We start from the raw sequence: 26,106 nt of genomic DNA, 5'->3' as shown, positions 1-26,106 counted from the left end.
TTCAGTCTGTCATCTCTTCTCTTCAACCTCTCCACTACCCTCACACCCCTTTAGGAGGACATTGTGGTTTGTGGTTCATAGTTGTCTTCATCATCTTTCTTGTGCTACAGCACCCTTGTTCCCTTGTATCACATTCACTCCATGATTCAAAACTTCATCATTCCATTCATTAGAGTTTCTTCTCTCTTCTCTTCTCCTCTCCATGTTTGCCGAGTTCACTCCGTGTTCCACCCCGCAAATCCTACTATCTCGTTAGTACGTCATCTTTTGACATGGTATTAGAGTTGGATCTGCTCAAACTGCGATAAAGATCCTCCACTCCAATGAAGGCAAAGACCAGTGGCAGGTTTGGCATCCACTTCTCTTCTTCTTCCACTGCATCAACATCCTAACTAGCGGCTCAACCAAACTGCTAGCAGCTCCTCCCTGCTGCTGGTGGCTGTTCTCTACAACCTAGCTGCTGTTTTTCTCTCTCCACAGTCTATCATGGCAGATCTTCTCTCTCCACTACCTACATTTGCTGTTTTCTCTCTCCTACAGCCTGCGTTTTTAGTCTTTCTCTCTCCTCCCTGTGTTTTTCAACAAGTTGCAACCTCTTACTATTGGTCGCATCCTTCTCCCACTGGCAACTCATTTCCGGCCCTTCCACTACCCTCCTAGCCCTTGAGGCGGACATTGCAGCTCATGGTTTGTGGTTGGCCTCTTTCAGCAAAGCACACTGGTATCCATGGCTTCTTTACCAACAGATTACCAGATTATTGGGTGCTCCTACTGTGGCATCACTAGACACACCACCGATGCTTGCCGACTTCAACCTTTGCTCCCCACCCCCCGGAGTATATGCATCTCCCCCCTGGCACTACCTTTGCCACCTCTCCTTTCTAGGCCACAAAGATCATTCTACATCTGCTATTAGAGTACTATGCTCAAGGCAATAAGACGCATCCGATACACACCAAGTCCTTTCAAGCACATGGAGGATCGATTGGCACTACGACCTCCTGGAGATTGCTGCAATGCCAACGATAGTCTTCTCCCACCTATTTTCGGGTACAGTGGCTACCACGGCCCGCGATTTTGCAATCCGCTCCATCGAGAGATAGTGATTGTTTAATACCGTCTCCTCGTTAGTCCACTCCTGAGAAAGAGAGTGGCTGCTTAACTCCTTCCTCTTCTTCAGCTTCCCGGTGACTGTTGCCCACTCATTGCTCAATCTCAGCCCCACCCTTCACTCTCACCTACTCAAGTTCGAGAGGCCGCCTCTGGGAGTTCTTCACCACCCCAAATACATTCTTCGGCACGATCATTAGCACTTGCTTTATCCTCAAACATTTCAAAGTCTGTGATCCATGAGTTTTTGGATTTCCTATCTACCTCAGAGGGGGATAATCTTTCTTTGCTCTTCGAGGGAGCATCTACATCTACCGCGACTTCAGAGGGGACTCCTATTCCTCCAGTTTCAAAGGGGGTTCAGAGGGGACTCCTATTCCTCCAATTTCAAAGGGGGTCCCCACCCCCCGCTCAATCCTTCGCACACCCTGGCGGAGGTCTTTTACCTTCTTCTTCTACCCTTGGATGGGATGGCTTCCTTTCAATTTTCATATCACCTATTGATACCCAGGATCTCAACGATCTACCTAGATCGAGGCCTTGGATGTTCAACCGCGACTTCGTGACAAAAGCCTTTATATTCCTTCTTGCATGGATGCAAGGAGCTAGTGGCTTCTCTCTTGAGGGGAGTTTCGGGTTCTCCAATTCACTCTGTCTACTATTCTTTACTGCAAGTTACCTTTCAGATGGAAATCTTGGATCTTAGGGATCCTCTACATCTTCTTCCTCCTCTTCTTCTTGCCTTGGTCACTTGGTCAGCATGCAGCCAACCCCCAATATCGAGTACGGGCATATCCTTATGGTTCTCAACACCACACAAAGTCTCGCATTCCTCCTATGCATTGCATATTTTCATCATCTTTGTACTAGGGCACTTAGGCAAGTGAACAATTTTCTCACGAGGGACACTGTCCAAGTGGCACCTACTGCATGAGCATTCTTCAGCATGTAGCATTCCATCTCCACCTCACTCTTCTCTTGTTCCCCTTTTTGGGCCTAAGAGGGGGTGTTGAGAAACCCTTCACATGCAGTTTTGCGTTCTACGTTTTGCATTTAGGGTTTCGTGTTTTGCATTTAGGGTGTCACAGTGGAAGGGTTTGTGGGGAAAAACACAGTGTATATGGCAAACACTAAGAGGAGAACTCAAAAAAAGTGTGAAGGATGGTGAATACTAAATCATGTTGAATTCCGGACAGTTCTAGATAACAGGCAATTTCTAACTATATCCACCAAAATGCTTAAACAGGCTAGGGTTACGTCTGTACCAAAAAGATTGTGATTCATTCCATCAAGGTAGTGTCACAGGAGAATTCAACAAGGCGCTTAAAAGATCTGACTCAGAAAGCTCAACCAAGTCTAGGTTTGCAAGTGGCAGACACCTGATTAACTCAAAAGAAACAGGATCAATAAGAGACAAATACGAGTGCTCAGAAGTCTTACTTGATAAAGCAGTGCTTCCTTTTTGCCATTCACGTCGCGTTTTTGCTCATCTAAAGCTTGATGGATCATCTCAACATTTAGTCCAGATAATTTCTCCATCTTAACATGTGCCTTGTTTACTGGGTCAGTTCTCTCGTTGCCATTGTGAGGTGTTTCAGATAACAATTCTGATGCATCAGGTACTTGTGAATTGTGCACTTCATTACCATGCTTTTGTGTCCATGCACCTTTTTTCGAACTGTGAACTTCAACAGGCCATGCAAAAGCTTCTACCAAATCAGCAATGACCGACTTACACAAAGCTTCCATTTCCTCTGCACGTAATTGCTCATTTATAGGGACCAATGACTGCAAACAGCACAAATGATTTTAGATAGTGTGGTTCATAATGATGTGGCTGCTAGCAGTTAGAAGGCAACTAATTGTAGCATACTTCTGTTTTTGTCTCTAAATTTGTTGCAGTTGTCACCATGGTAGAATTTGAGAAATGATTTTCATGAAACATTTCAGCAGGCTTTCTAATGCGCATGGCTGTAAGCCATCCAAATATGCCAAGACCGAGAAAAATGCTAATGATTGTTGCGGCCTGTAAAATTACTGCTGCCTGCAAAAGTCCTCAACATTAAAAATCTTAATGGGCAGACTTGACTATCCAATTTCCTGAGCCATTATTTATCATCAACCACAAGAAACAGAGGTAAAGCACCTTACTCCGAGGAACGCAATGAAAATCCAACAAGGTGTCTGTCACGAGGTCTTTCTCTGAAAGTGTAAATCTGTCCTCATAATATAAGTCGAAAACACCCACTAAATCCACCTATTAAAAGGGAAAAATCAAGTTAGAGCATCCTGTAAAGCCCCGTGCATCAGTTGAAAGCATATTATGAGTACATTGGTAATACAAAACACGTGACAAACTGAGTAAAGACAAATAAAACTGAGAGCATTAAGTAGCTTGGCTGTACTTGTGATTGACTGCTGCAAAGCCCCTGCTCACTGCATGTTGCTGCTCATAGTCCCTGTGCCAACTTCACACTCCTGATTGCTGTCTGATCCACCTCCCACCCTACTCTGTCTCCCTACCATCACCTGCTCCCTTCTCCCATCACTGCCTGGTCTCCCATGCTCTTCAGCCGCTCACCTCACCACCACCTATCACACACCCTAAAGCAGTTGCCCACCTATGTATAGATTTAACAAGGTTACTTAACAAGTTAAGTCCCACAAAGTAATGGGCAGCCAATAGGTGGCCAAATGACTCATCACCCCCATGACTTGGAACATGAATTATCAACCAATGATCTACTTTTCAGCTCACTTATTAAGGAGATTGAAAAAGTAATCCACAATTTTTTGGATGTTATAGACAGATAGTAAGAAGGAAATACAGCAGTAGGTCCAACCTACTATCGATGGTTGATCTAGTTGACGAGAAAGATGAACAAGCAAGCCAACAGTTCAATAAATGAACTACAGATGGATTATATATATCACCTAGAGAGAGACCCTATCAGTGAAGATAGACGGATTGTCTCATTTACAATGAACAGATTGTCCAAGGCCCTTCATTGGATGAGCTCCAACATTCTTAAGAGGCAATGAAGTTTATCCTCGTGTGAACTTGGATGTAAGATTCAGATAGACCAAGGAACAATTAAAATATTTAAGGATAAAAATCAACTGAATTGACATTCATCCATATGCATACATATGAGACATGCTTGACCGTTGTCTTTAAGATATGGGCATTGCTCGAACTTTTTGGCCAATGCAAGATTAAGGTTTCTGGTGATGACCAAGCAAAACCCTAGATTTGTGACTAAGCTAGTGTATATCTTGCAGGTAATACTAAGTATGCACTCAATCTGTGTTACTTAAATTTTAAAAGAATTAGATTTGCAATCAGATATGTGATGTCCAAAAAAGAATATATTTTTCAACGATCTCAAAAACTTGAGATTTTGATATTGGTACAAGCATCTCTGTCCCAGTATCTTTAATATAGAGTTTCAAATATGTATCATTGTGCTTTACCTATATTAAAAATATGTTGTGCCAAAGAATCTTGTAAGAAGCTGAATTCACAGAACACTTGCAAGCTAAAAACTAACATATCCGTGAAATCCTTGCTTTGAAACTTAATTATGCTTCAAGAGAAAAAGAGAGAGAAAGAGAGAAAGAGAGAGAACAGAGAATTATTCCACAGTATAGTCTAGATATTTGAACACACATTAACTTGGAAAGTTATCCCTGTCTAGAAAAGTCAAAGTGGCCATTGACAACTGCCCTACCAGCATGATATCACAATCAATCACAGAAAACCTACATTCCCCTACTCTGCAACGTGGGTGGACACTATCTATCAGCCTCAACAAGATAATGGCCCACACATGCAGCAATCCATGAGTCCACGTAGGTGTACTCTACCCCCAAGGTGGATAACCAACGGAAGACAACTAGGGGTGCAAAAGCACCACTTGTCAAAGCATATCACGAGCAAGAACTGCAACATCCGCAGACCCTATTGTGCTAGTAGGATGTAACAACATTGTGAGTATTTTGCTATCTTTTGTAACACAGCCCTATTGAAGATAGGATCATAGATGACCTAATTTAACACTAACTACAGCAAGCAAATAAATTCACAAATCTGTAATAAATATATTACCACATTAATCTGGGACAGCCAACACCTGATTGGCTCCAAAATTGGCACCCCGTGCAGTATTTCTTTGAGTTGTATTGCTTGAATTCGTGGTACACTGAGACATAGACTGATCTTTCTACAAATTCCAATACATTTGGCTTTCACCAATCACCAGCTGCATCAAGATCCAATTTGCACCTTCAATTGTGTACAAATTGAATCCAGTACACTTGCATGCGGGCCAACTTCAATGCAGATGTCCAATCTTCACCAAATCTGCTATAAATACTTCATTTCCAGCAACTGCTCTGATCTTTGGGTTTCTGTTTAATGGACATGCACATCGAGGTGGCTGAGAAACCATACTTTCTGCTGTAAATTAGGGTTCAATGGCATAAGCCCAGTTGTCCACCTTCAAACAGCTGAGCAAAACTGAGAATGGCTGAGAATGATTGGGATTCAATGGCACACTTCTCAAGAAAACTGCTAAACCCTAACTACAGCAGTATTTAGCACTGAATTCAGCAAAACAGTGCTAGATATCTTCAGATTTGCTAAGATGATGGAGAAGCACAGCAAACAAAAGAGAAACCTTCAATCAGATGCCAAGAAAGTGTTTTAACAGCAATCCCCTCCTCTTTTAGAGAGAAAATCAGGTCACATGCTGGTTTAGAGTTTTGCTGCTGTCTGAAACCCTAATTTCTACGCCAATGACTTTCAATGACCTTGTTTTTAGGGTTTCCTGCTGTTTACAGCCCCAGAACCACAAATCAGGTTGCCTTGCTATCTTGAAGCTTCAGCAAGTCTCACCACTCGCAATTGAGTTTTTCACCATTAGATCTACCCCAGGGCCCAAACAGTCCAAAAATGGGAGAAAAACAGCCCAACATGGAAGATACACTTGCATGCAACCCAAAACTAACCCCAAACTTGATATTTGGCAAATTTCCATTTTCACTGGGGCCTTCACATGCAAAAATGAGTTGCCTAGCCCTTTGGCCCTACCCTCATTTTTAATAACTTTAACCTCTTCGAGCTTGAACGTGCCACAAACCTTAGTCTAGCACATTAAATCATTTAAATCTCTAACCCATGAACCAAAAATTGTTTCCAAGGGAAAATTCAATGTTCTTGACAAAGATTTGTCCTAGATATCCCATTGGTCCCTACCCACAACTTCTACCAATATCCTCCAACACAAAGGCTAAGATTATCTATCACCATGATACACATTCAACTTAACCTCGCCTTACACCTCACATGTGCACAACTTAAGTATCAAAGTATCACAACTTAAGTATCCTATCACGAGGATGTGAAATTTTGTTTGCTCTACTTAACATTTGGATTAATTTTTAATCAAATGTTTTAAGTATGTGTTGCACATGTGAAGTGCAACTAAGATTATTTCATATTTACGAGCCAAGGACCCGAGGAAATCAGTGGATTCACTTTGTTCATTGTCTTTGAGTTATCCTAACCCTAGGTCAATATGAGCATTGTCCTCCAAATCAAGACCATAATGTCTCCTCAAAGCCTCCATTAAAGGAGTAGTTGGAGAAAGGATTAGAGGATCTGAAGATGGAGTCGTTTGAGCCATCATGAATCAGATACATATCACTCGACACTCATGTATCTCACACAAAACCAAGCACTCCACGATAGCCATAGGATACTATTTAGAGCACAAACTCTAATACAATGTCAAGATATGCTATGGTTTGCATTGAGGAAACATAGAAAGAAGAACCATGACTGAAACACAAAAACTCAAATAGTGACGTGCAAAACTCAAATCCTAAACGCAAAATGTAAAACTCAAAACTCAAAATGCCGAATGCAAAACGCAAAACTCAAAACACAAAACACAAACAAAGAATAAAGAGAACTCTGAAGTGAATGAATCAATGTTGTGAATGAAGGAAAGAATGTACAAGATGCTCAAGGATAGAGCTATCCAACAACTAATGGCTCTCGTGAAAGTGAGCTGAGGGAGGTATCGATGTGTGTCGTCCACCGAAGACACATCCCGAGTGCAATAACCACCAATCAGAGCAGAGGTTAAAGAAGAAAAGTATTAAAAATACAAAAAAAAGGCCTAATATAGATGCAATTACAAATCATGCTGATGCTAGAAATGGAAGGGCATAAAGGTGGAAACCAAAACGCAATTGTCTCTAAGGTTGGAACTAGTAATACTGTTAATGTAACCACGTGAAGATGATGGTAGTTGATCACCAATAGTATTGAGAGGCTGGGGGCAACAACTATAGACCATGTAGCAATAGACGTTATGTTGAGAAACACGGATCCTTGAGCAAGGTTTAGCTATGGTAGTTGGAATTCATGGACAAGAAGCGTGATGTTTATGTCAGAAGTGGAGCAGCGGTGAAAGCATAAACATGTGCTGAAATAAACTGCTGAAACACAAGACAAAAAGAGAAAAAGAAAAGAACACAATACAGATGAGAACTCAGATGTATGCACGGGAAATGGAATCCATATATCTGAACACGAGACAGTCGCATACAACAGTGAGTCACTGGCTGCGTGGGCACTGGCACTGGCTCATCTCTCCACAGAGTCTGCAGATGGTGAAGATGAAGTGAGTGACTGAGGAGGAGCCACTGAGTATAAATAGGCTGAAAAAGTGGGGAGCAATAATGCTGGTCGGACAGCATTTAATGCTGGCCGACTGGTGCATAAAATGCCCCAATGGCATAAAATGCCACACTAGAAAAATACCTAAAATACCTAATAAAAATGCCCAGCCCAGATCAAGCTCAGACTCACACATGAGTTGACAAATACTCTGCTAACACCCTCTCTCAGATCATGGGTGATCTAATATAATACAATAGTACAATGAAAAGGGATAAGAAACTATACAACATAGAACCACCAAGTAGAACCATGGATACCCAAGCAGTGGGTGATCAAGTCACCACCATGGTGCCTCGGAGAGAACCTGATGTCGATGTCGATCGTACCAAACACCTGAAAATAGAGAAGATCATAGCATGTCTCTGTGTCCATCACCAATGTCTCTCAGTAGCATACAAGACCAGCCTGTCAAAAATGCCTCTGAACATATATGAACATGGATTCCCCGCCTTTGGCCAGACCGCCAAAGTGTCCCCTCATGTGAGCTCCAGACGAAAGCCTCCCGCTCTCTGTCAGATAACCAGCTCATCATGAACCTGGATGTCAATCCCAGCTCCAGGATTTGATTCCGCCAGACTGAAGTCGATGCGTCAGGGACGTCCCTCTCTGGAACCTGTGCACCTGTTTAAAAATATAGATGAGATGCGGCTGCCCCATCTGAACACCCGCTCACACTCCCTCTCTGGCACAAGAGAGTCGTGAGGGATGACCTCATCACCACCACTAGAAAGCAGCCGAGGAAGGGGCCACCAAGCCCTTCCCGTGATCCGAAGAAGAGGAGCCCTTCCGCACCTTGGACTTCACCTTGGTCGGAGGAGCGGAGTCGAAGTCTGATGAAGGAGAGGACTCATCGGTAGAGTCAGCATCCCGCTTTGTCTTCTGCTCCTTCTTCCTGGAAGCCGCTAACTTCTTGCAATCCTTCCGCAAATGTCCCTTCTTGCCACAGTGGTAACACTGGGCCTTCGACTTCTTATTCCCGTCACCCCTCTCTGAAGCTACATAAGCCTCACCTCCATAATGTGCCGGAAGCCGCCCCTGTAATCTCAAGGATGTCTCATGCAACTTATCATCAGGGGAAGTGCACGGAGGAGCCATATGGAGAGGAGAAGAAGAAAAGTAGAGAAGAGATGGAATTTAGAGAGGAAACACAGCCAAAACACAAGCACAGACTACAGAAAAAGAGAGTTCACATGCAAGATAACCCAAAATCTGATCAATAGAAGACAAAATCTGCTGCAGAAAGTCAAAAAATCAATCAAAAACTGCCAAAAACAGTAAAAACGGCCTGAAGTAACAGTCACCCAGCCATGAGAGATGCTGAAGCAGCAAAACGCAGGCTGTAAACTGGAGAAAAACAGGTAGAAAACTGTCGCCAGCAGCTGCAGATGAAAAACGCAGCCAGCAGAGGGTGCGTAGGCAGCAGAGAGTGCGGAGGCAGCAGGCGATGGCAAAACTGCAAAAAACGCAGGCTGAAAACAGCCCCAAAACAGGTCGCCTGGCTGCAACAGCAATCGTCTGATCAGCAGGGGTACAGAACAATCCTGAAATCAGCAAGAAAACACAGCAAAAACACAAATCCTGAAAACTGATACCATGTCAGAAGTGGAGCAGCGGTGAAAGCACAAACATGTGCTGAAATAAACTGCTGAAACACAAGACAAAAAGAGAAAAAGAAAAGAACACAATACAGATGAGAACTCAGATGTATGCACGGGAAATGGAATCCATATATCTGAACACGAGACAGTCGCATACAACAGTGAGTCACTGGCTGCGTGGGCACTAGCACTGGCTCCTCTCTCCACAGAGTCTGCAGATGGTGAAGATGAAGTGACTAACTGAGGAGGAGCCACTGAGTATAAATAGGCTGAAAAAGTGGGGAGCAATAATGCTGGTCGGACAGCATTTAATGCTGGCCGACTGGTGCATAAAATGCCCCAATGGCATAAAATGCCACACCAGAAAAATACCTAAAATACCTAATAAAAATGCCCAGCCCAGATCAAGCTCAGACTCACACATGAGCTGACAAATACTCTGCTAACAGTTTAGAGTATTACTTAAGTGAATTAGATTCCAAGATAGATTAGCTTGGACTCATAAACACGATTATGAGTGGACATAGACAAGACTGAAAGTACAAAGCACAATGGAATTCATGTTCAAATGATTGCCAAGTACGTTATTTTATAGTTATAGGATGGTACCACTTTTCCTCACTATGCCTAAGGGATACAAGGCAGTTCTTCTAGGTTATCGCATGTTCCTTGCCTTACTACTCCATACAAAGAGACTATCATAGGAGTGTGATTGCATATTTCTCAACACCCCTCCTCAATCACAACCATAAAAAGACTGAGTATATAGAGGTTGACATGAGTAAAACCTTACTAAGTGTAGACATGGAAAAAAAAACCATATAAAGCTAGAGGCTGTCACGAGGCCCCACTAAGAGTGTAGAGCCTATAGTGTAGAGGTTACATGAGGATTACAAGGCTTATGATTGGAGCATTAATGCAAGTATATACAAGGCTTAAAAAAGCATGTCTAAGTAGTGGAAATAGAAGGACTAATGAGGCTTGTCTTTCTGCTCGAGTGTCTTCTTCTTCTTCTTTATGGTCTTCTTCTTCTTTGATAGTTGCAAGGCAAGTCTTCTATGATCTATTCCTAGCATTATAAAATTTTTCAATGTGCCCAGTTCTTTTACAAAAGTCACAAACAATGTCTTTCTTCCCTTTGTACTTGTTGTTAACATAGAGCACCTATTCTACTTTTGAAGTGCTTACTTCCTCTTTACCTTTGAGCTTCTTCTCTTCTTCAAGGAGCGATGCTTTAATGTCTACCAACTTTGGATTTGGCATATTAATTAGTGTAGTGGAGACATTACCAAATTCTCGAGGAAGACTCTTAAGCAAGACTCCAATGCATATGTCTTCTTCCATTTTTAAGTTAATCCCTGCAAGTTAAGTTAGCAGACTTTCCATATAATTAAGGTGAGTTGCAAGGGATGTATTAGCCTTCATATCCAACTTGAAAAACTCAATCCATATTTTGAAGATTTGGATTGGACACCAAACAATGTGTCCGACTGTTCCCAAGTAGCATAAGATGTATCACATGTGTCTACATAGTGGATATAACTATCATCAAGCTCAAGCTTGATGATTGCTTGGGCTTTGTCATCACTCTTTTCCCATATTGCTGCAAGAGTAGCATTTCTAGGTCTCTTCTCCTATCCACTAGTTATTGACCATAGACCTTTCTTCATGAAGATTAACTTTATCCTTGTCTACCATGTGTGGAAGACTGAAGTCTATTCCTTTCAAGCGGCATGACAGTGAATCTTTGCTTATATTGTTCAACTTGATGTTGAACTTCCCCTCCATGCTAATTTGATTTGTTGGAAACTGAGTGAAACACCAGATCGGAGTGGCACTGACTTGGTTGAGGTCAAAGAAGTGAGAGAATAAAGAGATTTATGAGCTTGAAGACTAATGGCTATGGCTGCCTACTTTAGGGTTTCAGTACCCGTCTGAATCTTCGATTCCAGTAGCTTAAGGAGGCAATTATCTATTGAACCCTCTGGTGAGAAGGTAGCTCAGATAGCACGCTTCCATTGTCCTGTGCTCACAGAATGAATCGCAGAGTGTGTAGATGATGCAAGCTGTGCAACAAGTGGACGACGCAAATCTTACAACAAGCTAGAAAAATTGAAATGCTGAGCAGGAGAGAGGCCAATGTTATGATGTGATGTGACAAGGGGTTGCACAAGAAGTCAAGGGAAAGATATCTAGAAAGAAACTCGTTGAGATATATGCTTTGTATGGAGAGATCCACACACTCCAATACAGGTGGGTACTGTTGGCTATGGAGGTCAAGAGGTGTAGAGTAAAGATGAAGTAAAGAGATGAAGACTTTATTGAAACTAAGCTGAGCTTAGGTTGTGAAAAGCTAGAGGAGCAATGAGCTAAGCTGAACCATGCTCACCATAGCTATGATACCATGTTGAAAAACACAGATCCTTGAGCAAGGTTCAGCTATGGTGGTTGGAATTCATGGACAAGAAGCATGATGACTTAGAGTATTACTCAAGTCAATTAGGTACCAAGATAGATTAGCTTGAACTCATAAACACAATCTTGAGTAGATATGGACAAGACTGAAAGTACAAAGTACAATAGCATTCATATTCAAATGATTGTCAAGTACGTTCTTTTATAGTTGCAAGATGGTACCACTTTTCCTCACTATGCCTATGGGATACAAGGCACTTTTTCTAGGCTGTTGCATGTTCCCTACCTTACTGCTCCATACAAGAGGCTATCCTAGAAGTGTGCTTGCATATTTCTCAACACGCTAGAAACTAGACAGCTAATGAAAGAGAGCTGATGGCTAAAACTTGCAAGACAAGGTGAAACCAGCTTTCCTTCCGCGGATGGATGGTAAGCCCCTAATTACAACTTAATTACAACAGCAAACAATAAATGCAAATCTGAAAATACAAATTTATCTACTGATCTTGGACAATGCACACTTGACTGGCCTCAAAATTGGCACCCCTTCCAGTATTTCTTTAGCTTTATTGAAGAAAAAGTTGATTTACAATGGCCTTCTCCCAATCCCTTTCGGTATTTCAACCCCCCTTGCTGTCCAAAGTGACCCGCAAGTCTTCAATCTATTTTGCCCCTTGATTCGGGCACTCAATTGGCCTTCACTCGCTTTGATGGCGATGGAAAATGCCCCAAATTCAATTATTTGTTGGTCCCTCCACTTAAATATGCTAAAAACAGCTTCAACCTTGTTTAATCCAAGTCTTGGAGATTCCAATTTCTGGCATGATTCTCGAGGCTGCTGCTAAACCCTAATTTCTGCTGCATATTAGGGTTTACAACAGAGAAATCTGAAATTTCCCAGCCTCCAAGGATCCAAATGCTGAGATCTTCAAAGCAAGGCTGTGAAATGGTTGGGAGATGAGAGGGAAAGCTGTAGAGAGAGAAAATTCAGAGTTTTGTCGCGAAGAATGACTGAAAATCAGTTGAATGCAGCTGCTGCTCTACCACACCAACTTGTAGATGCAAATAATTTAAGAAAATCGGTCATTTACAGCTGCTGCCCTGTCTCAACAACCTATAGACGCTGCCTCTTACTGTTAATTGGTCTTTTCCTACCCTTGGCAGCCTCAGAAGGTCCTCCAATGGCTGCAAATCAGACCAACAGCCTCTTCTCTCTCTCTCTCTCTCTCTCTCTCTCTCTCTCTCTCTCTTGCAGGCTGAATTTATAAAAACGTTTCTCTCCAACCTGTAAAGACGTTTTTCAGTCTTGCATGGGTATTTATGACAAGTAGCAACCTTCCCAAATGATTTTTCCAACATTTTTCATAATTAAATATTAATTTTCAGTCTTTAAATACTAAAAATTAATCTAATAATTATTTTGGTGCCCTAAAAAATAATCTGACTGGCCAATAATTAAATTGGCTAGGCAACTTCCATTCTCAAGTGTCTCTGTGCCATCTTTGACCATCAAATTGGCGTTAGGTACCATTAGACACAACTTCTCTAGTGTTACCAACTGACACTTATGGCCAAATGGATGACCTAGGCTAACAACTGACACCACATACCACCAAGTACCTGTGCAGCATAACTTATAGCAACTTTTGCATTTGACATCCCGTGATTTCTTCGGATCCCAGGCTTGTAAATTTACTCTAACCCCAGTTACACCTCACGTGTACAACGTTTACTTAATCATGTGATTAGAAATTAATCCACATATTAAGTGAGGTTTCAAAAATACATGTCCTCATGACAACCCTCCCCCTTGTTGCAATCGTCCTCGATTGCACTGCCAAATGCATCAAAAGCAAAGTACTACACTGGAATTTTCCATAGGGCATCATAGTCAACACAACATTGCGCACTACTGTGCAACCATTTCATATGCCTAACATATGCTGAAAATTACTAGCCAACATAACATAACATAAGACTCGCAAAGAATCTCAAAAACATTGCCAGATTATCATGTGACATGTCCATTCCTCATGAGCACAACTCATCTGGCAATATCAAACCATAGCATAGCATAACCGAGCATAAACCATGGCTAAAACATCAATGGCATCATAACATATGCTGTTGTCCATGGAACTAGATGTAAACCATTGAAAACTAAGCATAATTTTATCATCAACTGATCACTAGCTGATCTGAGCACTCATCACAAACTGCTGCAAATGTGACCCCAAACTGATCACAAACTCATTGCAAAAACTGACCAGCAAAATCACTGCAAAAATTGATGCACAACTGATCCAAAAAGTCACCATAAACGGCTCTCAAGCTTATCAAAAACTGATCTAAATACCATTGAATATTAATGATCATACGCTAAGAACCAACATTCAATAATCAGCCCCTGATGATCATTAACTGATGCTTCACCAAGCCAAACCAATGCCATAACAAGCATAACTGATTACACCCCCAGCATAACGGATGCAAATATACAGTTTCAAAGCTGCAGTGAAAGTACGCATTCGATCCTTGAAGCTATCATCAAATTCTTCAGCCCCTTGCTGGTCATCAGCCTCTTAATGCATTGAAGTGCCAACATTTGGGTCATTTCCCACATTTTCAGCATGCTGTCCATGCTGAGAACCATACCCAACATCAGTCATTGCATTTTCCCCTTCACCGTGTGATTGACCAAAGAGTGATGCATCCTCTCCGCTTAATCCCATATCACCATGTGAAGACATGCTTGCTGTAATTCACTGCTAAGAACCATTTCAGCAATAATGCAGTAGTCCCAAGTTGCAATCAAGTACCACAAGCCCACCAATTCAAAGGATTTGATGGTATCCCGCCGATAGAACCATGAAACCAACCTTCCTTCCGGGCATGGGTGGTAAGTCCCTAATTACAACTTAATTACAGCAACAAACAATAAATGCAAATCTGAAAATACAAATTTATCTACTGATCTTGGACAATGTACACCCAATTGGCCCCAAAATTGGCGCCCCTTCCGATATTTCTTTAGCTTTATTAAAGAAAAAGTTGATTTACAATGGGATTCTCCCAATCCCTTTCGTTATTTCAACTCCCCTTGCTGTCCAAAAGTGACCCGCAAGTCTTCAATCTATTTTTCCCCTTGATTCGAGCGCTCAATTGGCCTTCACTCACTTTGATGGAGATGGAAAATGTCCCAAATTCAATTATTTGTTGGTCCCTCTACTTGAATAGGCTAAAACAGCTTCAGGCCTGTTCATTCCAAGTCTTGGAGCTTCCAATTTCTGGCACAATTCTCGAGGCTGCTGCTAAACCCTAATTTTTGCTGCATATTAGGGTTTGCAGCAGATAAATCTGAAATTTCTCAGCCTCCAAGGGTCCAAATGCTAAGATCTTCAAAGCAAGAATGTGAAATGGTTGGGAGATGAGAGGGAAAGCTATAGAGAGAGAAAATTCAGAGTTTTGTCCCGAAGAATGACTAAAAATCAGTTAAATGCAACTGTTATCCTGCCACACCAGCTTGTAGATGCAAAAAACTGAAGAAAATCGATCATTTACAACTGCTGCCCTGTCTCAACAACCTATAGAGGCTGCCTCTTACTGTTTATAGGTCTTCTCCTGCCCTTGGTAACCTCAAAAGGTCATTCAATGGCTGCAAATTAGACCAGCAACCTCTTCTCTCTCTCTCTCTCTCTTGCAAGCTGAATTTATAAAAATGCTTCTCTCCAACCTCTAAAGACGTTTTTCAATCTTGCATGGGCATTTTAAAATTAATTTAATGATTATTTCGATGCCTGAAAAATAATATGACTGGCCAATAATTAAATTGCCTAGGCAACTTCCATTCCCAAGTGTCTCTGTGCCATCTTTGACCATCGGATTGGCGTTAGGTACCATTAAACGCTACTTCTCTAGTGTCACCAACTGACACTTATGGCCAAATGGATGACCTAGGCCAATAACTGGCACCGCATACCACCAAGTACTTATGCAACATAGCTTGTAGCAACTTTTGCCTTTGACATCCCGTGATTTCTTCAGATCCCAGGCTTGTAAATTTACTCTAACCCCAGTTACACCTCACGTGTACAACGTTTACTTAACCATGTGATTAGAAATTAATCCACATGTTAAGTGAGGTTTCAAAAATACATGTCCTCATAACACAAGATACACCTCACATGTGCAGTGTTTGCTTAACCATGTGGTTAGAAATTAATCCACATGTTAAGTGAGTTTCAAAAATACATGTCCTCGTGACACCTATTTTTGAAACTCACTTAACATGTGGATTAATTTCTAAACCTGGTGTCATGAGGACATGTATTTTTGAAACTCACTTAACATGTGGATTAATTTCTAACCACATGTTTAAGTAAAAGTTGCACACGTGAGGTGTAACTGGGGTTAGAGTAAGTTTACAAGCCGCCCGAGACCCAAGGGACTCAAGGAAATCACGGGGTGTCAAAGGCAAAAGTTGTTGTAAGTTATGCCACACACGTACTTGGTTATATCTAGTCTTAGTTGTTAGCCTAGGTCATTCATTTGGCCACTGACACTAGAGAAGTGGCGTTTAATGGTACCTAACGTCAATCTGATGGTCAAAAATGGCCCAAAGATACTCAAGAATGGAAATTACCTACCTAATTTAGTTATTGGCCTGTTAGATTATTTTTCAAGACACTACAAAAATGATTAGATTAATTTTAAATATTTAAAGACTGAAAATTAATATTTAATTATGAATAATGCTAGAAAAACCATTTGAGAAGTTTGCCATTTATCAAAAATGCCCATACAAGACTAAAAAACGTCTTTAGAGGTTGGATTGAGACATTTGAGTGAATTTAGCTTGCGAGAGAGAGAGAGAGGAGATGTTGCTGATCTGATTTACAACCATTGGAGGACGTGAGACAGCCAAGGGCACAAGAAAACCGATCAACAACAGGTGGCAGCATCTACAGGCTATTGAGAAAACCAATCAACAACAGGTGACAGCATCTACAGGCTATTGAGACAGGACAGCAACAGTAAATGACTGATTTTATTCAGTTCTTTGCATCTACAAGCTGTTGAGACAGTGCAGCAACAGTAAATGACAGATTTTCTTCAGTTTTTCGCGAAGAAAGTCTGAATTATCTCTCCTCAACATTCTCTCTCATCTCCCAACCTTTCTACTACCTTGCTTCAAAGATTATAACATTGAGATCACCAAGAGTTGAGAAATTTCTGATTTCTCTGTTGTAAACCCTAATCTGCAGTAGAAATTAGGGTTTAGCAACAACCTTAGGAAGCGTGCCAAAAATTGGAAGCTCCAAGACTTGGATTCAACAAGGTTGAAGCTATTTTTAGTCAAATTCAAGTGGAGGGACCAACAAATCAATGGATTTGAGGCATTTTCCATCTCCATCAAAGCAAATGAAGGCCAATTGACTGCCCGAATCGAGGGGCATATCAGACTGAAGACTTGCTGGTCATTTTAGATAATAAGAAGAGTTGGAATACCAAAAGGGATTGGGAGAATCCCATTGTACATCAACTTCTTCTTCAATTAAGTTAAATAAATACCGAAAGGGGCGCTACTTTTGAGCCAACAAGATGTCCATTGTCCAAGATTGTAAGTTAATTTGCATTTCTCAGTTTTGTAATAAATATTACTGCTGTAACTAAGTTGTAATTAGGAAATTACCATCCATCCACAGAAAGAAGGTTGGTTTCACAAGGATAGAGTTAAATGGTAGATATGCTATCTATTTGAAGATACAAAAGGATCCTCCCAAATTAGGTTTTTGAATGTGGGACATAGAAACTCTCTAGAATTGCTCCCCATTTAAAGAAACTTCAGGTAAATTACTACAGTGGGGCTGTTTTAGAGGTAATCAGTGGGTAATGATTCTTCACTTAATAGAAGATACTTTGGTGGTGTAACTATCTTCCATACAATGGCTCGCCAAGGACTAAATATTGGGATGTATGGTATGAATCCATATGGTATGCAGCAACCAATGTATGGAATGCAAAACCCAATGTTTCCGGGCATTGGCAATTGGAATGCAAAACCCTATGTATAGAAATGTTAGCATCATGCCTAGGGCACAGTGGAGCATGTATGGTAATGCATTTGCATCCCCTAGTGTGTATGGGGCTTGAGGAATGAATGCTCGTCATGCAAACACTTCATATGGAACTGGTCATTCTGCAAATACAGCAAATGTACCACCCTTTTTGCAACCACTAGTAGTTCGATGCAACATACTGTATAGAAATGTTAGCATGATGCCTAGGGCACAATGTAGCATGTATGGTAATGCATTTGTATCCCCTAGTGTGTATGGGGCTCAAGGAATGAATGCTCGTCATGCAAATGCTTCATATGGTGCTGTTCATACTGCAAATACAGCAAATGTACCACCCTTTTTGCAGCCATTAGTAGTTTGATGCAACATACTCAAGAGGTACCTTCACCAAATCCTCTAAGATCCAAAAGACAGTCACATTTTTAGAAGGGAATGCATTGCAATGGTAGTTCACAATTTTGATATAAGCTGGAGCATCATCAACGTGGGTACAATTTAAGCAATTGTTCGCTTTTAATTAGTTGGCGAGCACCTTTGAAGTGGATATTATGCCTGCTTGGAATAAGTTGGATACATCACAATGCAAGAATTTGGAGCAATACAATAAGAAGTTATTGTTGTTGGTCACTTCTTATTGTGCTGTCCCCCTTTTGAAGCAAATTGAGAAGTATTGTTGTGGGCTGGTCAAGGAAATCCCAGATTTTTCCATAAAGACCACCATGGCCAGCATGTCATAACTCATTGAGACGACATATATAGGCAATGCTTTCCTGCGTGGAACATCTTCAGTTGCACCCCAATACTCTATTGCTAAAAATGTCAACCATATGCAACCATACCTCACACCCACTTGCAAGTGTGCACACCTGTCTCCCCCCAAGATGGCAATGTTGGGTATCCCCCTCATGCCCCCTAGACATCTACCCAAAGCAACTCAGATACAAGGATATCCATCCTCTGCTTTAGTGTCATTTCACTCTCTTATGACAAATCTTGATAGCCATTGCTCAAAAGGTGAGAGCTTGGGTGATTCAAGCTGGGACATCATGAGTTAGTCCATGGTTGCTAGTAAACCTAGTGCTCACAATGAGTTAGGTGCCCTTAAGTATCTAGCTCTAATACTATGTCAGCCAACTCTCACGAACAAATGAGCTCAAACAGTTTGGTTGACAGCGAAGTACACAATCACCCAAAGAATGACATGATAGTATAATGAGCATAAGCCCAGTACAACCAACAAGCCCAATAGAGCAGAAGTTGTCTAACACTCACTGCTTCTTGGAGCAAGTTGAGGGATGCTGAAGAGTATGTCTTCCTCCAAACAGATCCCAAACGCAGCAAACCACCGTGACACCATCTCTCAATGCCAAAGAATAAGGGTGAAGTCTCCGAGGATGAGGGAATGTGGCAATTGACAGCAAACGCAACAGACCTTCAGAAAGATTTGACTAAAATAAGCAACTGCAGCAACTCAAAAGCTGCCCACAAGCAAGAGGAGAGGTTGGACTACCAAATGCAGGCGTCAAGTGGCTGATGGAGAGGGTGTGTTGTCCAAGACAACTGCTGGACTGCTGATACACACAAACGTGACTGTCATGATAGCAGCTGGTGTCAAACCTGCTGCAACTGAAGCGCTAAGCAGCAACCAGCAGTTGAAAGGCTGTGAATGATAGTGATTACAATGTATAACAGGTGCTGCAACAGGAACACTGCTGTAACGGCAGTCTGAAGGTGAGGACATGTTGCAAATGATGGCAATGGCTGGATATGATGGCATCAAGAAGCAACCAGAGAGGACAGGCCACTGAAGATGGCAAAGTGCAGCAAACAGTCACTAATGTTGGTGCAGCAGCAGGAAGGTGAAGAGATCAGCAGCAGTGGGCATGGAGTGACCAGCAAGAGGGCATGGAGATTGGTAGCAATCTAGTAACTGAAAGTGGACAGCACCTCTTGTAGGGATAAGTTAGGGTTAGGGCTGGGATAGAAGGGATAGTTCACACACTGATGCCATAATGTGTTGTGTTATGTGGCCTAGCAACAAAACATCCATGTTTTGTCCAAAAAGGGTTAGAAAGTAAGGTGTGTTGTTTGCAAAAATGTCTTGAAAGGATTGATTCATCGCGCACACAAATTAGGTGAGATATGGATGGACTGCCTAATTAGCAAACCCTAATAATGGCTTTGGATTGTTTTGCCCAACATTGAACGAGCTGTGCACAATTGGACTGTGTGATTATGAATCAATCCTGGAAGGCCTAAAGGATTTATGTTCACATCATTGGACTTCCACATGTGGAGTTGAATGACAATTAAGTGGCTGAAGGGATCATATATTTTCATAAAGACATGCTTGACCTTTTACTGCATGTGTTGTCTTAGGGTTGATTTTTTCATGAAAACCAAGCAAAAACTCTAATCATAAATTATGCATAAACCTGAAATTGTGGCTAAGTGATCCATCTATGTTTTGCGACTCTTCACTCAATTTTTGATTCTAGATGGAATCAATCTTGGAGGTCAAATATTCGATCTCTCCCCCACGAAAATCAACCCACCCCCCCAAAAAAAAAAAAAAATTGAATAGAAGACATTTGCATAAATTGGATAGTACGATCTCGAGTCCCAATATCCCATATATGGAGTATTGACAACATCTAAGGCCTACCTTTGGAGGTCAAAGAAGATATTTGATCAAGTCTCCATAAAAAAGGGAGGGGACATTTGCATGAATTGGATCGTACACTTTCAGGTCTCAAGACTCCATCTATGTAGCTTTGACAACATCCAAGCCCCATCTTTGGAGGTCAAAGAAGCATCTAAGTCTCGAGATCCCATATATGTAGTATAGACACTGTCCAAGCCCTATTTTTTAAAGAAAATTTATTATACTTAAAAAGTTTTGTGAGAAGCTAAACTCATGAAATAATGCTGACAAACACTAGAAAGTTGGAAGGCCAAACTCGAAAGTTTGAGTGCAAAAAGCAAGGACCAGAACCAGCAGTTGCACGCATCCAGAGGTGAAGTGATACATCCCAAAGCCACGTCAGCCATCATCTCAGCTAGAAACAGCCTCTTCAGCCATCTACTTCTGTATTCAAAGTCGCTTGGGACCTCAACAGCCCTAGGCAACTTCATCTACTGCCATTGCAATTTAGAAGGATTTCTGCAATAATTTCGCTCACTGTATGCAGCTAACTTTACTGTGTTGAGATTTTGGCAAAGAACTGCCTGGGCCCTGCATATGAATTTGAGAAACCAAGGTCAGAAAATTTTCTCTCTTCCCTTGCAGGGCTGGCCATCAAGTCAACACTGGAAGTTGCACAAGCCATTCCAGAGATTCAATGTACAAGGCAGGCATATTTGTCCACTAATGGGTGGCCATCACATTCATGAGAGATTATTTCCAATTCAATATGCACTGAGACCCAATCCTCCACTGATGCGTAGCTATTCAAGTCACTCTAGTGAAAAGCCTGCCACATGTCAATAGCACAGCACATAAGTGATGAATTCCAGAGCATACTTACTCATATACTACAGATATGGCCCAGGTTGCTACAAGGTAATAATGATGCTTACGTGTAGATAGTAATTTCTGATATATTACCCACTAAGATGTTCATCGGTTTACTTCAAAGAAAGCAGTTTCTGGACCCATGAAGCAGCCCATGGGATTTGAACCCTTATCTCCAATAAGAAGGCAAATATTTTAACTGCCCTAGCTTCCACACACGTGCCTGCACAAGTATTATTATGCTTACAAGCCAAAAGTCTGTCAATTTTGCAGCTGAACTTTCTAGACGACAAAGAAAATGTAATTACCCTAACAAACACCTAAATTGAGCATATTAAATGAGGTGCAAACAGAAGTCATACTATTAGCATTTGTTATCCAATCTCTAATCATTGTTTAGATTTGAGCCAAGATTATTAAGAAAGTACCAATTGTGCATGAGTCAGCAAAATTTCGTTTACTGGTTCCGTACTTTGAGAATCTCTTGTAAGCTTCCCATCCAACAGACCCAGGTCAATATGTAGTTTATGCATAGGCACATTCTCGATAATCCAGTTCTCGGTAACACCATCAAGAAGACCTTTGCTAGAGGACAATGCCAAAGCAGGAGCTGGCCACCAGGAGTGGTTGGGCTTAGTGTATCTGCCCCCATCCTTTCCAGTGACTCTCTCAAGCATATATTTGACTTGGCTTTGCACCTCTTCAGCCGAAAGCATAGATAGCTTCACAGGTGCCTTCGAACTAGGAACCCATTCTGGTTTCCTCCACAGCTTTCTGAAAATGCCAGGAAGAGCCTGACCACAAGCATTTTTCTTCTTACAAAAGATGGCATACGTTGCAATGGCTTTGCCAAATGCATCCAGAGCACTGTTACTTGAGGCCTCGAAACTGCACATCGTTTGCACCTATGGTTTATGAAACAGAGAACTTTGATTAGCAAGAACGGCACCACTTTACAACCACTTCTTTTTGAAGGCTGGGGACAGAGAATGAGAAGTCGCAAACAAAGGATAAGCAGAATGATTATGTAAAGAGTTTCAGTCCTTTATTCTTTTCACCACGTAATCAGATAATGCTCTCACCATCTCTTCCTGCTTAAGTGCACTCATATCCCTCCTTGTACCAGGAGAATGAAACTCAATGTAAAATTTTGAAAGCTCCACCATCTGGACGGCTTCAAAGAACTTATGCACAAACTCCCCAGCATCAACCCCGTTTGGCAGTGAGAAGTTCTTGGCTTTTTCCACAATAGAGAGACTGGGAGCAAACTGCAAACGAATGAGAGCTCATTTTTCGGCTGAAAGACCATTGAAAGAAGAAATGTTTACGTTAATTTCATCCTTCACCAATTCTGGTGAATACACGCAGACAGAAGTGCAGCTTACAAGCTTTGTGGACACAGTACTATGATCCCCCGAAGTACCAGGAAGAACGGTTTGTAATACAGTTAAGCGACGCCCCACAAACAAATCTCTGGCTGCAGTAAAGCTTCGATCGGATGCCATTGCAGCAAGGACTCGTGCACGTGCGGCACAGCCACAAATTTCCAGTGTGCACAAATCATTTCTGTAAGTCCGCACTATGGGAAGATAATCTCCAAGTCCTGTGATCAATGCGAGCATCTCGTCGTCATTTCCAGAATCCCATGTGCCATCCACGAACCCGGAGAAGTCCGCGCTGTTCTCTGTATCGGACAAATCCTGCGTATCGTCACTATTCCAAGCAGCAGCAGCTGGATTAGGGTGTGTTGCTGCTCGGTTACAATGCGAATGCCACCTGATTTTCCTTGCTAGGCGATGAGGCCTTGAGTGCACTAACAAATGCTGAGAAGTCTCCACAACGCAGTGGTTGTTCTCAGCAGTTCTGATGCTTCCACGCTGCACCGAGCCTGGTAACCTGCAGAGGCACACATGCGCAGGGAAGACGCAGGCCACCATGGCTCCTTCCGAAGACTGTCCAAACGGACATTACTGTGTGTATGATTTTGCAGGAGGCCTGGCTATCGCGTGACTTCCATCTGACCTTGACCTATGCATGGAGCTCGGTAACGTGCAGAGGGACACATGCACGAGGAGGAGAGAGGCCGCCATTGCTCCTTCCTACAAAGCATGTCATTAACCAATCTAGCCTATTACTCGCAATTGTTTCTCTTCTCGTTTAAGGTACAGGCTTTTAAGTTACAAGGTGTTGCCATAGCGGTATTCACACATTAGAACTGAAAGGCATTTTAGAGCAACTATTAAGGCATCAACTTTCAAGGTGCGTTGCATGAGAAGCTCGCTTCTAAAGTCTTCATATTCTTGGCTATCAATTTTGCCCTTTGAGGAAAAGTTTGCTAAATCATGCTCATCCGAGCATAAGACTTGCGAAGAAACTCCAGCAAGCATCCATTGCACCACTATTTGCATATGAATAGGCTCTTCAATTCTTAAGAGCAAATCAACTCTTCTTGTATGGGCTATAAAGAGGGTACCTAAAGAATTAATAAATAGGGGACACATTGTTTTAAAATATGGTTTTAAAAAAATATTACAAGTGGTATCGATGAAGCTACCTAGCAAATCGAGACACTTCTTAATTCTTCAAAGTTTCTCCTCTTTAGTTTGGGGTTTCATTGTATGAAACCATGATAGATGGTCTGTACTCACACACATGCAATCAAGTGTTCATTATTGAAGACATGTATCAATAAAATGATCTAGAACAGTAATCCATATGTGATTAGTTACCGCTTATATTGGGACAATAACTTCTAAGGTGTTGTGTGTACTGATGAAGCTAGTTAGCTAATATTCAAGTCACTCGAAGCAATGAAACATTCATCATCCATGAAGACTTTCTTGAGAATTTTATTTAGTATTTGTACAATGTTTGTCAAGTTAGGAGGTGGTTGATACACATTAATTTTCATTTGCACACAAATTATCCATAATTGATTGTTGTTGTGTTATGTATAACTTGTTTATATTGAGTATTATATCCCTAGTGCAAAGTTTATAATTCCTTTATGGGAGGCCATGCAACATGGTCTTTCACAAATGGCCTATATTGTTGGTAGCAATAGCATATTCATCATACTATGTTTTGGTTAGTATAAATGTGTAGATCATGTATTCATATTGACTACCGTTCCGCATGTGCTTCGTATGCATGAAACGCTAGGCCGCTTCACGGCAGCTTCGTTGCTTGGAAGCAGGAAGCAAAGTTGACATGCTATCGCACAACTTTGCTCAACAATCCATTTCTCATTTTTCTCTCTCTATTTTTTTTTTTCTTTAACCTCTCTCTCTCTCTCTCTCTCTCTCTCTTTCCACCTCTCTCTCTTTCTCTCTCTCTCTCTCTCTTTTTCCCCCCTCTCACGCTCTTGAGGTATGTAAATTTTATCTTTTTACTATATATAATTCTCTCTCTTTATGTTCATATTCTCTCTCTTCTTCTTCTCTCTCTCCTTTTTTTTCTCTCTCTCTCTCTCCCCTTTTCTTCTCTCTCTCTCTCTCCCCTTTTCTTCTCCTCCCCTTTCTCCTAATTTTCCTTGTTTTCTTCTCTCTCTCTCTCTCTCTCTCTCTCTCTCTCCCTTCAGTATCTCTTAAAGTATGTAAATTTCATCTTTTCCCTATATATAATTCTCTCTTTATGTTCATGTTCTCTCTCTTCTTCTCGTCTTTATCCTTCTCTCTCTCTCTCTCTCTCTCTCTCTCTCTCTCTCTCTCTCTCTCTCTCTCTCTCTCGCTCTCTCTCTCCGCCCCCTTTCTCTTACTTTTATTTTTTCTTCTCTCTCTCTCTTTTAAATTTTATATTTTCTCTCTCTCTTTCCCCCCTTCTCAAAAAATATTTAAATTTAAAAAAGACTTTTCTCTTCCTTCTTTTTCCCTATCTCTTTTCCTCTTTCTTCTTCTCATTCTCTCTCTCTGTGCTTTTCTTCTCTCTCTCCTCGCTTTCTCCTCTCTTTTCCTTCTCTCTCCTGTTTTTTCCTTTTTTCTTATTCTCCCTCTTCATTCTCTCTTTTTTTTCCTTTTCTCTTTCTTTTAAATTTTATATTTCCTCTCTCTTTAATTATCTCTCTTCTTTTCTCTCTCTATCTCTCTCCCCCCTTTTCTTCTCCCCTCTCTTTCATCTCTTTTCCTTTTTTTCTTTTTCTCTCTCTCTCTCTTAAATTTTATATTTTCTCTCTCTATAATTCTCTTTCTCTATGTTTTCCTTCTCTCTCTCTCTCTCTCTCTCTCTCTCTCTCTCTCTCTCTCTCTCTCTCTCTCTCTCTCTCTCTCTCTATTTTTCTTTTGCTCTCTCTTTCTCTTTCAAGTTTTTTTCTCTCACTCTATTTTCTCTAATTTTCTTTCTCTCCCCTAATTTTCTCTCTCTTTCAAATTATATACTTTCTCTCTATCTCTCTCTATAAGTCAAAAACTATATTAACTGGTGTTTAATTTTAAAAAGACTATTCTGTTTTCACTTTGCCCCCTCTCTTCGTCTCTTTCTCTTTCTTTTTCTTCTTTTTTTAATCCTTCTTTCTTTTTTTATCTCCCTCTCAAAGTGTGCGAAAATTTATCTACAAATATTTAAATTAAAAAACTTTTAAAATATTTAATTAAATAAAAAGTTTAAATTAAAAAGTTTAATCTAAGGGAGAGTGAGTGAGTG

General features: G+C 41.2%; 1 protein-coding gene across 1 annotated transcript in view; it reads right to left on the bottom strand.

Annotated features, from left to right (window-relative positions):
• Positions 1–23,635, bottom strand: part of LOC148021564 (deneddylase) — a 57,092-nt gene extending 33,457 nt beyond the window's left edge. The window contains exons 1-6 of the mRNA XM_087696990.1: positions 22,854–23,635; positions 22,551–22,736; positions 21,897–22,373; positions 3,257–3,367; positions 2,984–3,154; positions 2,551–2,898 (exon numbers count right to left, since the gene is read on the bottom strand). Of these exons, the coding sequence (XP_087553116.1) occupies positions 2,551–2,898; positions 2,984–3,154; positions 3,257–3,367; positions 21,897–22,373; positions 22,551–22,736; positions 22,854–23,405 (1,845 nt within the window). The 5' untranslated portion in view covers positions 23,406–23,635. The remainder of the gene's footprint in view (positions 1–2,550; positions 2,899–2,983; positions 3,155–3,256; positions 3,368–21,896; positions 22,374–22,550; positions 22,737–22,853) is intronic.
• Positions 23,636–26,106: the final 2,471 nt, after the last annotated feature.

The sequence above is a fragment of the Lygodium microphyllum genome, chromosome 17, assembly GCF_053477565.2.
Source record: "Lygodium microphyllum isolate KBCC chromosome 17, Lygodium_microphyllum_v1.1.10, whole genome shotgun sequence".
NCBI classification, from domain to species: domain Eukaryota; kingdom Viridiplantae; phylum Streptophyta; class Polypodiopsida; order Schizaeales; family Lygodiaceae; genus Lygodium; species Lygodium microphyllum.
The sequence above is the reverse complement of the archived record's forward strand: the minus strand, read 5'-3'. Positions and strand labels throughout refer to the sequence as shown.